Below are 13573 nucleotides of genomic sequence, written 5' to 3'. Positions count from 1 at the left end.
CAATGCCATCACCCACAGGCCAGGCACCGCTGTCACGAGCTGAATAGGCAACGGCAACGCCGCCACCTGCCGGCCAGACAGTGTGTGATCAGCTAATTAACGTTTCAAGAACATCCTAATTCTGACAAAATTCTCCAACCCTCCAGAAAGCTCAGCAATGTCCTTCTCTGGCAGCAAGCATTCAAACTGAGTTACATCCGCACTAATCTCTTCAGTCAGACAGTGTTGTGCTGGGCACTGGCAGAATCGTGCTCTGCCCTGGTATCTTGAGGTTCACCAACTAACATTTAGAATAATAAGAATAATGATAATCTTTATTGTCACAAGTAGGCTTACATTAACGCTGCAATGAAGTGACTGTGAAAAGCCCCCAGTCGCCACACTCCGGCGCCTGTTCGGTTACACAGAGGGAGAATTCAGAATGTCCAAATTACCCATCAGCACATCTTTAAGGACGTTTTGGGAGGTTTTAAGAAATTCCTAATTCTCATCTAAAATTCTGCAACTCTCCATTGAGCAAATGAACAACAAAACTCCAAAGCAGGTCAATATTGCAGATCAATATTTTCCTCATTGCGAATCAATATTTGCCTCATTGCGACATTAATTCAATCATCATCAGTGCTGGTGAACTGCAAGTCACAGGATACTGCATGACGTGCAGCATCTCAGCTGGAAGAAGCAATTCTCATTCACTTCTATCTCAAGTAATGCAATTACTGACAGCGTTCCAGTAAACCACAAGCAGCTAGCTATTCCCGTTAATGTGCAGACTTCCTCATGTTGATGAGTCACAAGTCAGTGAACTCATCCCAAACATTTACAAACACAGAGCAGTACACTGACTGCCAGGCAGAAATCACCCACCCATACCTGAAGACATTGCATAATATAAAACTGTAAACAGGTAAAAATATCTGGGAGAAAGAGTTGGCATTGAAAGGCCAAAGAGAGTGGTGAGGGCACAAGTAAAGAAACAAAAGATGTGTGAAGAGGCGGGGTGCGTGGCAGACTGGTGAACAACTGCCCATCAAAAAAACAAAAGTAAAACCAAAACCTGCAAAGAAAAGGGAAACAAAATGGGGGTGGAGGTTGCAGTCTGAAATTGTTGAAGTCGAAGTCAAGCCAGGAAGGCAGTGAAGTGCCTAATCAAAACATCACATGTTGTTCCTTGAGCTTATGCTGAACATCAGTGGAACACTGCAGGAGACCAAGACAGAGAGATCAGTGAGATCACGGTGAAAAATTAAAATGACAGCCAGGGTTCCCTTCGTCTTCACCTCCAGCCCACCAGCCTCTGTATTCAATGGATCATCCTCCTCCATTTCTGCCATCTCCACCTTGATGCCATCACCTGCCACATTCCATTTTATCTGCAATATTCTAATTCACTCCTCAACCACCCCAACGCCTTCTCCCCTTCATACGGCAACTTTCCACAAGTCCAGGAGATGCAACACCTGTCCCTTTATTTTCCATCTCCTTACCGTTAAGGCTCATTCCATGTGAAACAGCAATTTACTTGTACTTCTTTCAATTTATTGCACTGCATTCACTGCTCACAAGTCTGTTCTGCAGTGCGGAGACCAAATGTAGGTTGGGTAACTACAGTGTCAAATGCCTCAGTTCAATTTGCAAGAGTGACCCCAAGCTTCCACTCATCAGTCATTTTAATTCCCCATTTTGTTTTCAAACTATGCCTCCTGCATTCTTCCAATGAAGCTCAAAGCAAGCTTGAGGAACAGCACCTCCTCTTTCGATTAAGCACTTTACAGTCTTCTGAACTCAGCACTGAGTTTAACAATTTCAGATGGTAACCTCTAACCCCCACTTTCTCTTTCATTTGAAGGATTTTGATTTCAGACGTCAGCTTACATTCTGCCATTAACTTAGCATCTCCACAAGATTTTTTTGTTTACTTATCCCATTCCCACTCCCTTGGGCTCTGCTCCAAATTTAAAAAAAAATGATCTATCTTGTCTTAATCCCTATCATAGATCTTCCCTTTTGTCCACTTGCCACCTTCACTGACTAAACATTTCTATTTTCAATTCTGATTTACAATCATTGAGCAAGGATGTTAATTGTTGCTCTCTCCACAGATGCTGCGTGACCTGCTGAGTATTTCCAGAGTTTCTCTTTTTATTTTATTTCAAATTTCCTTTTGTGAAATTATCTGTATTGGGTTGTCATCATTGCAATTGCTTCAATTGATAGAACTGGGAACAAAACTGCCCTCTCAGGGCGGCACGGTGGCGCACTGCTGCCTCACGGCCCAGAGGACCTGGGTTCGATCCCGGCCCCGGGTCACTGTCCGCGTGGAGTTTGTATATTCTCCCCGTTTCTGCATGGGTCTCACCCCCACAACCCAAAGATGTACAAGTGGATTGGCCACGCTAAATTGCCCCTTAGTTGGAAAAAAATAATTGGGTGCTCTAAAATTTAGTTTAAAAAAACATAACTGGCCCTCTACTCTTTCATTTATCGTGAGTATGCTTTGTGTGGCCTATTACTGGACAACTAAGGCACCAGATGTTCACATTCTTTACCTCAAACACCCTCAAGATAATAGACATAAATCCACCAACACAAGAAACGTACAGCTCACCATAGACCACACACTGACCAGGTTACAGACCCCCTCCCCCCCACCCCAACACCGACAGAGTCATTGACCCCCCTCCCCAACACCGACAGAGTCACTGACCCCCCTCCCCCCCACCCCAACACCGACAGAGTCACTGACCCCCCTCCCCCCCACCCCAACACCGACAGAGTCACTGACCCCCCACCCCAACACCGACAGAGTCACTGACCCCCCCCCACCCCGACACAGTCACTGACCCCCACCCCCCACCCCAACACCGACAGAGTCACTGACCCCCCCCACCCCAACACCGACAGAGTCACTGACCCCACCCCCCCACCCCAACACCGACAGAGTCACTGACCCCCCCCACCCCAACACTGACAGAGTCACTGACACCCCCCCCCACCCCAACAGAGTCACTGACACCCCCCCACCCCAACACCGACAGAGTCACTGACCCCCCCCACCCCAACACCGACAGAGTCACTGACACCCCCCCCACCCCAACACCGCACTGACACCCCCCCCACCCCAACACCGACAGAGTCACTGACACCCCCCCCACCCCAACACCGACAGAGTCACTGACACCCCCCCCCACCCCAACACCGACAGAGTCACTGACCCCCCCCACCCCAACACCGACAGAGTCACTGACACCCCCCCCACCCCAACACCGACAGTCACTGACCCCCCCCCCCACCCCAACACCGACAGAGTCACTGACACTCCCCCCCACCCCAACACCACACTGACACCCCCCCCCACCCCAACACCGACAGAGTCACTGACACCCCCCCCCCACCCCAACACCGACAGAGTCACTGACACCCCCCCCCCATCCCAACACCGACAGAGTCACTGACACCCCCCCCACCCCAACACCGCACTGACACCCCCCCCCACCCCAACACCGACAGAGTCACTGACACCCCCCCCCACCCCAACACCGACAGAGTCACTGACACCCCCCCCCCACCCCAACACCGACAGAGTCACTGACACCCCCCCCCCATCCCAACACCGACAGAGTCACTGACACTCCCCCCCACCCCAACACCGCACTGACACCCCCCCACCTCAACACCGACAGAGTCACTGACACCCCCCCCCCACCTCAACACCGACAGAGTCACTGACCCCCCCCCAACACCGACAGAGTCACTGACCTCCCCCACCCCAACACCGCACTGACACCCCCCCCACCCCAACACCGACAGAGTCACTGACCCCCCCCCCCAACACCGACAGAGTCACTGACCCCCCCCCCCCCCCCAACACCGACAGTCACTGACCCCCCCCCCCCCACCCCCCACCCCCCACCCCCACTAACTCTCAGCCAGTCCCTCCTCCTGCAATGGTGGAACTGAAGCAGGAGAAACACTCACTCGAAGCCGAAGAAGAGGCCGCTGGTGCTCAGGATGAGGCCCAGGGTCAGGTAGAAGGCGCCGCTGTGCCGTCCGCTTATCAACCGTCCGTCACAAAAGAACCGGTTCTTTCCCGCAAACGACTGCCACTTCCGCCGGCGCCGCTGCTTCCCTGAGGCCGGGGCCGGGGGGGCCGGGGCGGAGCCGTTGCCGGGCGCCAGCGCGATCTGCCGGTACTCGCACTCTCTCATTACCAGAGCCGCCGGGGATTTGCCCCTCACGGCTCCGGGTCTCGGCTCTCAGACCCGGTACCGGCCGCTCACATTCACCGTGTCCCTCAACATCCAACAACTGAGGAGCCGACACCCAACGTGGACAGGAGGAACCTGAAGAACCGGAAAAACCGGGCGGCCTCCACCAGCATCGCCACTAGGCGGTACGCCGTCAGAGAGCGACCTCCAGCAACATCGCCACCAGGCGGTACGCCGTCAGAAGAGCGACCTACAGCAACACCGCCACCAGGCGGTACGCCGTCAGAGAGCGACCTCCAGCAACACCGCCACCAGGCTGAACGCAGTCAGGGTATCGGCCTCCATCCACACTGCCACCTGGCGGATCGGAGTGAGAGATCGGACTCCAGTAACGCCGCTGGGCTGCACACAAAGGAGTCAGGAATTAGCCTCCATCTACACCGCCACCTGTCGAATAGGAACCAGGGCTCGGCCTCCAGCAGCACGGCCACCTGGCGGATCGGAGACAGCACCCAGCCGCTAGCAAATTGCGCCACCTGGCGGCTCATAGAGAGGGAATCGGCACTGTTAGCGATCGGTCTCCACGAACAGCACCACATGGCGGCTTGGCGTCCGATTAACAGCGCCATCTGGCGGCTTGGATTCAGGGACCAGCCTCCAGCGAGGCGCCATCACCACCTGGTATCTTCCAGTCCGGTAGTGGCCTCCACTAACACGCCACCTGGCTGTTCGCAACCAGGCTCTGACATCCAGCTGCGCCCAAACCTGGCCGCGTGAATGGCCTACACTACCACCGCCACCTAGCGGCTTGGAGACAGAAACCGGCCTCCAGCAACATCACCAGCTGGCGACGATTGGTCTCCAACACTGCTGCCTGGCGACTTGGAGAGGAATCAACCTCCAGCGACATCGCCACCTGTCGGAAACAAAAACAGAAAATACTGGACAATCTCAGCAGGTCTGACAGCGTCTGTGGAGATCGAAGGGAGCTAACATTTCGAGTCTGGATGGCTCTTTGTCAAAGCTGAGATTGTCCAGTATTTTCTGTTTTTGTTTCTGATTCCAGCATCGGCAGTAATTTTCTTTTATCACCATCTTTCGGATATACAGGATTTACAGTGCTGCAGGAGGCCATTCAGCCCATCGAGTCTGCACCAGCCCTTGGAAAGAACACCTTACTCAAGCCCACATCTCCATCCTATCCCAGTAACCCCCACTTAACCTTTTTGAACACTAAGGGCAATTTAGCTTGGCCAATCCACCTAACCCGCACATCTTTGGACTGTGGGAGGAAACCGGAGCACCCGGAGGAAACCCACACAGACACGGGGAGAACGTGTAGACTCCGCACAGACAGTGACCCGAGCCGGGAATCAACCTGGGACCCTGGAGCTGTGAAGCAACTGTGCTAACCACTATGCTACCGTGCTGCCCACATCACCATCTGGTGGCAGGCAGCTGATTTAGAACGGGTGTGGAAAGATTTACAGGAATAGTAGGGCTGAGCAACTTCACTTAGATTACAAAAGTTGTGACACTTCTTGAACAATACAAGGTTGACCAGACATTTGATAGAGATTTTCAAAAGCATGAGCAGTCTGAACAGAGAAAACATAAAGAAACTGTTTCTACTGCTATTAAGATCAAGAACCAGAGGGCACTGATTTAATGTCATTGGCAAAAAAGGCAATGGCAAAATGAAGAAAAACTTTTGTATGCAGTGAGTGGTTAGGATGTGAAATGCACTGTTTTGAGATTATGATAGAGGCGGGTTCAATTGTGGCTTTCAAAAGAAAATTGTGTTATCTGAGAAGCAAAAATGTGCAGAGAAGGCAGGGGAAGGGCTCGTGAATTAAAACCATTCTATGATTCAATTAACACCGCCACCTGGCAGCTCAGATAGGCAGCTGGATGGGGGAGGGGAGTACACAAGCGGTAGTCTGACTTGGAACTGCAGAAAGCTGTATCTTTCTGTATACCCACCATCCCTAGATATCAGAACCGTCTATGTTGAAATTGTTGAATTCTGTATATAGAAACTCAAATCCGAAGTTGTGCTGTAAACAAGTACAGAGAAACTATATTGTAAGAAGTCCTGTTACTATGCACTATTCTCCTCCAAGTGATATAATAATAATCTTTATTAGGGTCACAAGTAGGCTTACATTAACACTGCAATGAAGTTACTGTGAAAATATGATACTGAAACGGAAGGGTATAAAAATACTGGAGATGTAGTTTATGAGGAGCATATGAAAACACAGAGGAAACAAAAATAGCACAGGGAATGCAGTATCCTACTAAACTGCTGGTTTAAAAGAAACAGAAAACATTGAACATACTCAGCAAATCAGGCAGCATCGATGGAGAGAAAACAATCACCGTTCCTACCTGAAATGTTCAATCTGCCTCTCCTGTCCTTGAGATCCGTAGACATGCGTTCACCTCCCAAATGCATGCCCATCTTCTATGGAATTCTATGTTTAAATCTTGTTTCCAACCATTGCAGTGAGAAAAATGGCTTTCATCAAAATTACAAATTGCATCCCACATTACCCTTCTCGACCTGGATGCAGCCGTTGACACGTTTCACCACACCCTGTTCCTCCAACACCTCTTCACCATCATCGAGCTGGATACGATTAGAACAACAAAACAAAGAAATGTACAGCACAGGAACAGGCCCTTCGGCCCTCCAAGCCCGTGCCGACCATGCTGCCCGACTAAACTACAATCTTCTACACTTCCTGGGTCCGTATCCCTCTATTCCCATCCTATTCATGTATTTGTCAAGATGCCCCTTAAATGTCTATTTCGGCCCTGCTTCCACCACCTCCTCCGGTAGCGAGTTCCAGGCACCCACTACCCTCTGCGTAAAAAAACTTGCCTCGTACATCTACTCTAAACCTTGCCCCTCTCACCTTAAACCTATGCCCCCTAGTAATTGACCCCTCTACCCTGGGGAAAAGCCTCTGACTATCCACTCTGTCTATGCCCCTCATAATTTTGTATACCTCTATCAGGTCGCCCCTCAACCTCCTTTGTTCCAGTGAGAACAAACCGAGTTTATTCAACCGCTCCTCATAGCTAATGCCCTCCATACCAGGCAACATTCTGGTAAATCTCTTCTGCACCCTCTCTAAAGCCTCCACATCCTTCTGGTAGTGTGGCGACCAGAATTGAACACTATACTCCAAGTGTGGCCTAACTAAGGTTCTATACAGCTGCAACATGACTTGCCAATTCTTATACTCAATGCCCCGGCCAATGAAGGCAAGCATGCCATATGCCTTCTGGACTACCTTCTCCACCTGTGTTGCCCCTTTCAATGACCTGTGGACCTGTACTCCTAGATCTCTTTGACTTTCAATACTCTTGAGGGTTCTACCATTCACTGTATATTCCCTACCTGCGTTAGACCTTCCAAAATGCATTACCTCACATTTGTCCGGATTAAACTCCATCTGCCATCTCTCCGCCCAAGTCTCCAAACAATCTAAATCCTGCTGTATCCTCCGACAGTCTTCATCGCTATCCGCAATTCCACCAACCTTTGTGTCGTCTGCAAACTTACTAATCAGACCAGTTACATTTTCCTCCAAATCATTTATATATACTACAAAGAGCAAAGGTCCTAGCACTGATCCCTGTGGAACACCACTGGTCACAGCCCTCCAATTAGAAAAGCATCCTTCCATTGCTACTCTCTGCCTTCTATGGCCTAGCCAGTTCTGTATCCATCTTGCCAGCTCACCCCTGATCCCGTGTGACTTCACCTTTTGTACTAGTCTACCATGAGGGACCTTGTCAAAGGCCTTACTGAAGTCCATATAGACAACATCCACTGCCCTACCTGCATCAATCATCTTAGTGACCTCCTCGAAAAACTCTTATCAAATTAGTGAGACACGACCTTCCCTTCACAAAATCGTGCTGCCTCTCACTAATACGTCCATTTGCTTCCAAATGGGAGTAGATCCTGTCTCGAAGAATTCTCTCCAGTAATTTCCCTACCACTGAAGTAAGGCTCACCGGCCTGTAGTTCCCGGGATTATCCTTGCTACCCTTCTTAAACAGAGGAACAACATTGGCTATTCTCCAGTCCTCCGGGACATCCCCTGAAGACAGCGAGGATCCAAAGATTTCTGTCAAGGCCTCAGCAATTTCCTCTCCAGCCTCCTTCAGTATTCTGGGGTAGATCCCATCAGGCCCTGGGGACTTATCTACCTGAATATTTTTTAAGACACCCAACACCTCGTCTTTTTGGATCTCAATGTGACCCAGGCTATCTACACACCCTTCTCCAGACTCAACATCTACCAATTTCTTCTCTTTGGTGAATACTGATGCAAAGTATTCATTTAGTACCTCACCCATTTCCTCTGGCTCCACACATAGATTCCCTTGCCTATCCTTCAGTGGGCCAACCCTTTCCCTGGCTACCCTCTTGCTTTTTATGTACGTGTAAAAAGCCTTGGGAATTTCCTTAACCCTATTTGCCAATGACTTTTAGTGACCCCTTCTAGCCCTCCTGACTCCTTGCTTAAGTTCCTTCCTACTTTCCTTATATTCCATGCATGCTTCGTCTGTTTTCAGCCTTTTAGCCCTGACAAATGCCTCCTTTTTCTTTTTGACGAGGCCTACAATATCTCTCGTCATCCAAGGTTCCCGAAAATTGCCATATTTATCCTTCTTCCTCACAGGAACATGCCGGTCCTGAATTCCTTTCAACTGACACTTGAAAGCCTCCCACATGTCAGATGTTGATTTGCCCTCAAACATCCGCCCCCAATCTATGTTCTTCAGTTCCTGCCTAATATTGTTATAATTAGCCTTCCCCCAATTTAGCACATTCATCCTAGGACCACTCTTATCCTTGTCCACCAGTACTTTAAAACTTACTGAATTGTGGTCACTGTTACCGAAATGCTCCCCTACTGAAACATCTACCACCTGGCCGGGCTCATTCCCCAATACCAGGTCCAGTACCGCCCCTTCCCTAGTTGGACTGTCTACATATTGTTTTAAGAAGCCCTCCTGGATGCTCCTTACAAACTCCGCCCCGTCTAGGCCCCTGGCACTAAGTGAGTCCCAGTCAATACTGGGGAAGTTGAAGTCTCCAATCACCACAACCCTGTTGTTTTTACTCTTTTCCAAAATCTGTCTACCTATCTGCTCCTCTATCTCCCGCTGGCTGTTGGGAGGCCTGTAGTAAACCCCCAACATTGTGACTGCACCCTTCTTATTCCTGATCTCTACCCATATAGCCTCACTGCCCTCTGAGGTGTCCTCCCGCAGTACAGCTGTGATATTCTCCCGAACCAGTAGCGCAACTCCGCCTCCCCTTTTACATCCCCCTCTATCCCGCCTGAAACATCTAAATCCTGGAACGTTTAGCTGCCAATCCTGCCCTTCCCTCAACCAGGTCTCTGTAATGGCAACAACATCATAGTTCCAAGTACTAATCCAAGCTCTAAGTTCATCTGCCTTACCCATAATACTTCTTGCATTAAAACATATGCACTTCAGGCCACCAGACCCGCTGTGTTCAGCAACTTCTCCCTGTCTGCTCTGCCTCAGAGCCACACTGTCCCTATTCCTTAGTTCTCCCTCAATGCTCTCACCTTCTGACCTATTGCTCCCGTGCCCACCCCCCTGCCATACTAGTTTAAACCCTCCCATGTGACACTAGCAAACCTCGCGGCCAGGATATTTATGCCTCTCCGGTTTAGATGCAACCCGTCCTTCTTATACAGGTCACACCTGCCCCAGAAGAGCTCCCAGTGGTCCAGATAACGGAAACCCTCCCTCCTACACCAGCTGTTTAGCCACGTGTTTAGCTGCTCTAGCTTCCTATTTCTAGCCTCACTGGCACGTGGCACAGGGAGTAATCCCGAGATTACAACCCTCGAGGTCCTGTCTTTTAACTTTCTGCCTAGCTCCCTGAACTCCTGCTGCAGGACCTCATGCCCCTTCCTGCCTATGTCATTAGTACCAGTATGTACAACGACCTCTGCCTGTTTGCCCTCCCCCTTCAGGATGCCCTCTACCTGTTCGGAGACATCCTGGACCCTGGCACCAGGGAGGCAACATACCATCCTGGAGTCTCTTTCGCGTCCACAGAAGCGCCTATCTGTGCCCCTGACTATAGAGTCCCCTATTACTATTACTCTTCTGCGCTTTGACCCTCCCTTCTGAACATCAGAGCCAGCCATGGTGCCACTGCTCTGGCTGCTGCTGTTTTCCCCTGATAGGCTATCCCCCCCGACAGTATCCAAAGGGGTATACCTGTTTGAGAGGGGGACAACCACAGGGGATTCCTGCACTGACTGCCTGCCCTTTCTGGTGGTCACCCATTTCTCTGCCTGCACCTTGGGTGTGACCACATTTACATAACTGCGATCTATGACGCTTTCCGCCACCTGCATGCTCCTAAGTGCATCCAATTGCTGCTCCAACCGAACCATGCGGTCTGTGAGGAGCTCCAGTTGGGTGCACTTTCTGCAGATTAAGCCATCCGGGACGCTGGAAGCCTCCCGGACCTGCCACATCTCACAGTCAGAGCACTGCACCCCTCTAACTGACATTGCGTCAATTAATTAAAATTAAAATTAATTTTAAAAAAAAAAATTTTTTTTTTAATTTCAAAGTTACTGTTAACTATCTGTTTCCTAGCACTAGATTTCTAATAGAAATGCGAAAGCTAAATATAGTACTCTCTGATCTCTTGCTTAGATACCCCTCTAAATTATAATTAAGTAATTATGTTTAATTAGTTACCAATGCTTAATTTTTTTAATTTAGTGTAGATTCCCAACCAGCCACTCGGGTCACAGCTTTTCTGTGATGTCACTTCAGTTTCCCCCCGACACACACAATTTGAAAAAGGTATAAAAGTAAAAATGAGTAAAAATCACTTACTTACCTTCTTAGCTTCTGAGTGTCTTAGATGTTCTCAGGTTCTCTCCCTGACAGAGACTGCTCCTCCTCCTCCGAACGGCTCCCGAAACTAGGCCGCGATCTTTTAAAATCTCCGCGATTACACTCGCCATCTTCTGTTCTTCTGAGTCTAATCTTTGCCAGAGAATCATCTGCAAAGCCTTTTCTTTCCCACTCCTGTACTGTTTAAATGCCCCAAGAATGCATCCCTGAACCTCTCTTACTTCTCAATTACACACTGCCTCCCAGCGCCAACATCTGAAAACACATCATCAGGTTCTACAGGACACTAATGGCATCCAGTTCTCACTCACCACCATCTCTCTTAACCCCGCAACTGATTCTAAATTGTCAGATTGCTCGTCTGACATCCAGTACTGGACAAATAAAAATTTCTGCCACCTAAATATTGGGAAGATCAATACCACCGTCTTCAGTTCCCGCCACAATGTACCCTTGCTACCGACTCCATCCCTCCCTGACAACTTGTCGGAGCTTGAACCAGACTGTTTGTAACATTGTTCTGGATCACTCTGAGATGGACTTCACAGCACATATTCACAGCATTGACAAGATTGCTTGCTTACATTTCAATAAAATTGCATATATCAACCCCTGCCTCAGCTCATCTGCAGCTGAAATCCTTGCAAATGTCTTGGTTACCTTGAGCCTTGACTATGCCAATCAAGGCCTGGTCAGACTCCAATCCTCCCCCATCTGTAAATTAAGTTCCAAAACCTTGCCGTTCCTCCTTGCCGTTCCTATACTAACTCACACCAAGTCCAGTTCACCAAATTTCCGGTGCTCATGAACTTTCATTGGCTCCTGATTATAACTATTCAATTTAAAAATTCTCATCGTTAATTTTCGAATCCCTCCCTGACCTCAGCCCTCTTTATCCGTTACCTCATTTGCCCTACTATCCTGAGATCTCTGAGCTCCAATTCTGAACTTTTGTACATATTACGATCCCAGACCAGACCCCAACAGGATACCGGACCGAAGCCCCAATATTTTAGTCTATTTGTAAGTCTGTGTGGAAAAAATGATTCGCTCCAGGAGCGATTGCATGAAGAAATAGGGCATTGGTATTTTGAAACAAAACTTTATTATGAATACAATACGAAACTTTTTAACATCACATCGAAAAATAACAGCCTACAATTACCCCTTAAACACTACTACTCAATTTCCCGTTAAACAACAAGAAATATACAGCTTTTAATCTATCTTAGAAATTAGCATGGCATAGAGTAATGTTTGCTTCGCAGAACAGATTTGTACTCTGGTTAGAACCCCTTCAGACTCTGGCTGAATATCTTCAAAAAGATGGTTCACCTTCCGTGTTTCAGCTTCTTCCTTTTCCCCAGACAAGACTGATGTGTTTTATATCTTTCTCTTTTATAACTATCTTATTGTGGAGAATTGTGGACCCAACATCAAGCAGATCAGAATTCAACTCCTCGCTCCAAAACCTGTCTCTCTGAAGCTTTTAAAAAAATAAGTGTAGAGTACCCAAGCTTTAAAAAAAAATAAGTTTAGAGTACCCAATTCTTTTTTTTCCAATTAAGGGGCTATTTAGCATGGCCAATCCACCTACGCTGCACATCTTTTTGGGTTGTGGGGGTGAGACCCACGCAGACATGGGGAACATGTGCGAACTCCACACGGATGGTGATCTGGAGCCGGGACCGAACCCGGGTCCTCGGCTCTGTGAGGCAGCAGTGCTAACCACTGTGCCACCTTGCCGCCCCTCTAAAGCTTTTTAAATAATTGTCTCAAGATTTACCAACTGTCTCTCTGCATTCCTTGGCTCCACCCAGCAATGACCTCATCTCCCCAAACTGAAAAACAAATTATCTCTGCAGACTGCAAAGCACATTAACTCCCTAGGAATTTTCCCAGTCAAACCACAGTGTCATTAGTCCAGACTGAACAACACATTCCTTTGTCAATTTTACCTTCTACTGTTGAAGTACTGCTGAAAAACAGAAGTATTTTTTAAAAAAACATGCCCACTGCAGTGAAACACATATTAACCCAAGGCTTTTACCCCTTAAATTGCCCAATACTTTGAATCCAATAATCCTAAAGTCCTAGTCATTACACTTGTAATTGCTCCATCGATGACAGACATACCTTCACAGCTGCCTAGGCCCTAGGTTCTGGAATTTCTTCCCTAAAGCTCCCTTCATCACTGTTCTCCTTTAAGATGCTTCTTAGAGCCCAACTCTTTGGCCAAAGTTATTATCTCCTTATGTGGCTTGGTGCCAAAATTTGTTATATATTGTTGGTTGAAACACCTTGCGACATATTACTACATTAAAGGCACCATGTAAATACACAAGGGTTTGTTGTATGTGGGTTTATGGACAAGGATGGTCGGAGGGTACAAAGCAAAGAAAATGATCAAAAATTAGGTATTT

At 48.4% G+C, this 13573-nt stretch overlaps 1 protein-coding gene across 1 annotated transcript in view; it reads right to left on the bottom strand.

Annotated features, from left to right (window-relative positions):
- zdhhc18a (zDHHC palmitoyltransferase 18a) overlaps nucleotides 1–5007 on the bottom strand; it is a 56049-nt gene extending 51042 nt beyond the window's left edge. The window contains exon 1 of the mRNA XM_072500995.1: nucleotides 3979–5007. Coding sequence (XP_072357096.1) covers nucleotides 3979–4208 — 230 coding nt within the window. The 5' untranslated portion in view covers nucleotides 4209–5007. The remainder of the gene's footprint in view (nucleotides 1–3978) is intronic.
- Between the last annotated feature and the right edge of the window lie 8566 nt (nucleotides 5008–13573).

This window comes from Scyliorhinus torazame, chromosome 1, assembly GCF_047496885.1.
Source record: "Scyliorhinus torazame isolate Kashiwa2021f chromosome 1, sScyTor2.1, whole genome shotgun sequence".
Classification (NCBI taxonomy): Eukaryota; Metazoa; Chordata; class Chondrichthyes; order Carcharhiniformes; family Scyliorhinidae; genus Scyliorhinus; species Scyliorhinus torazame.
The sequence above is the reverse complement of the archived record's forward strand: the minus strand, read 5'-3'. Positions and strand labels throughout refer to the sequence as shown.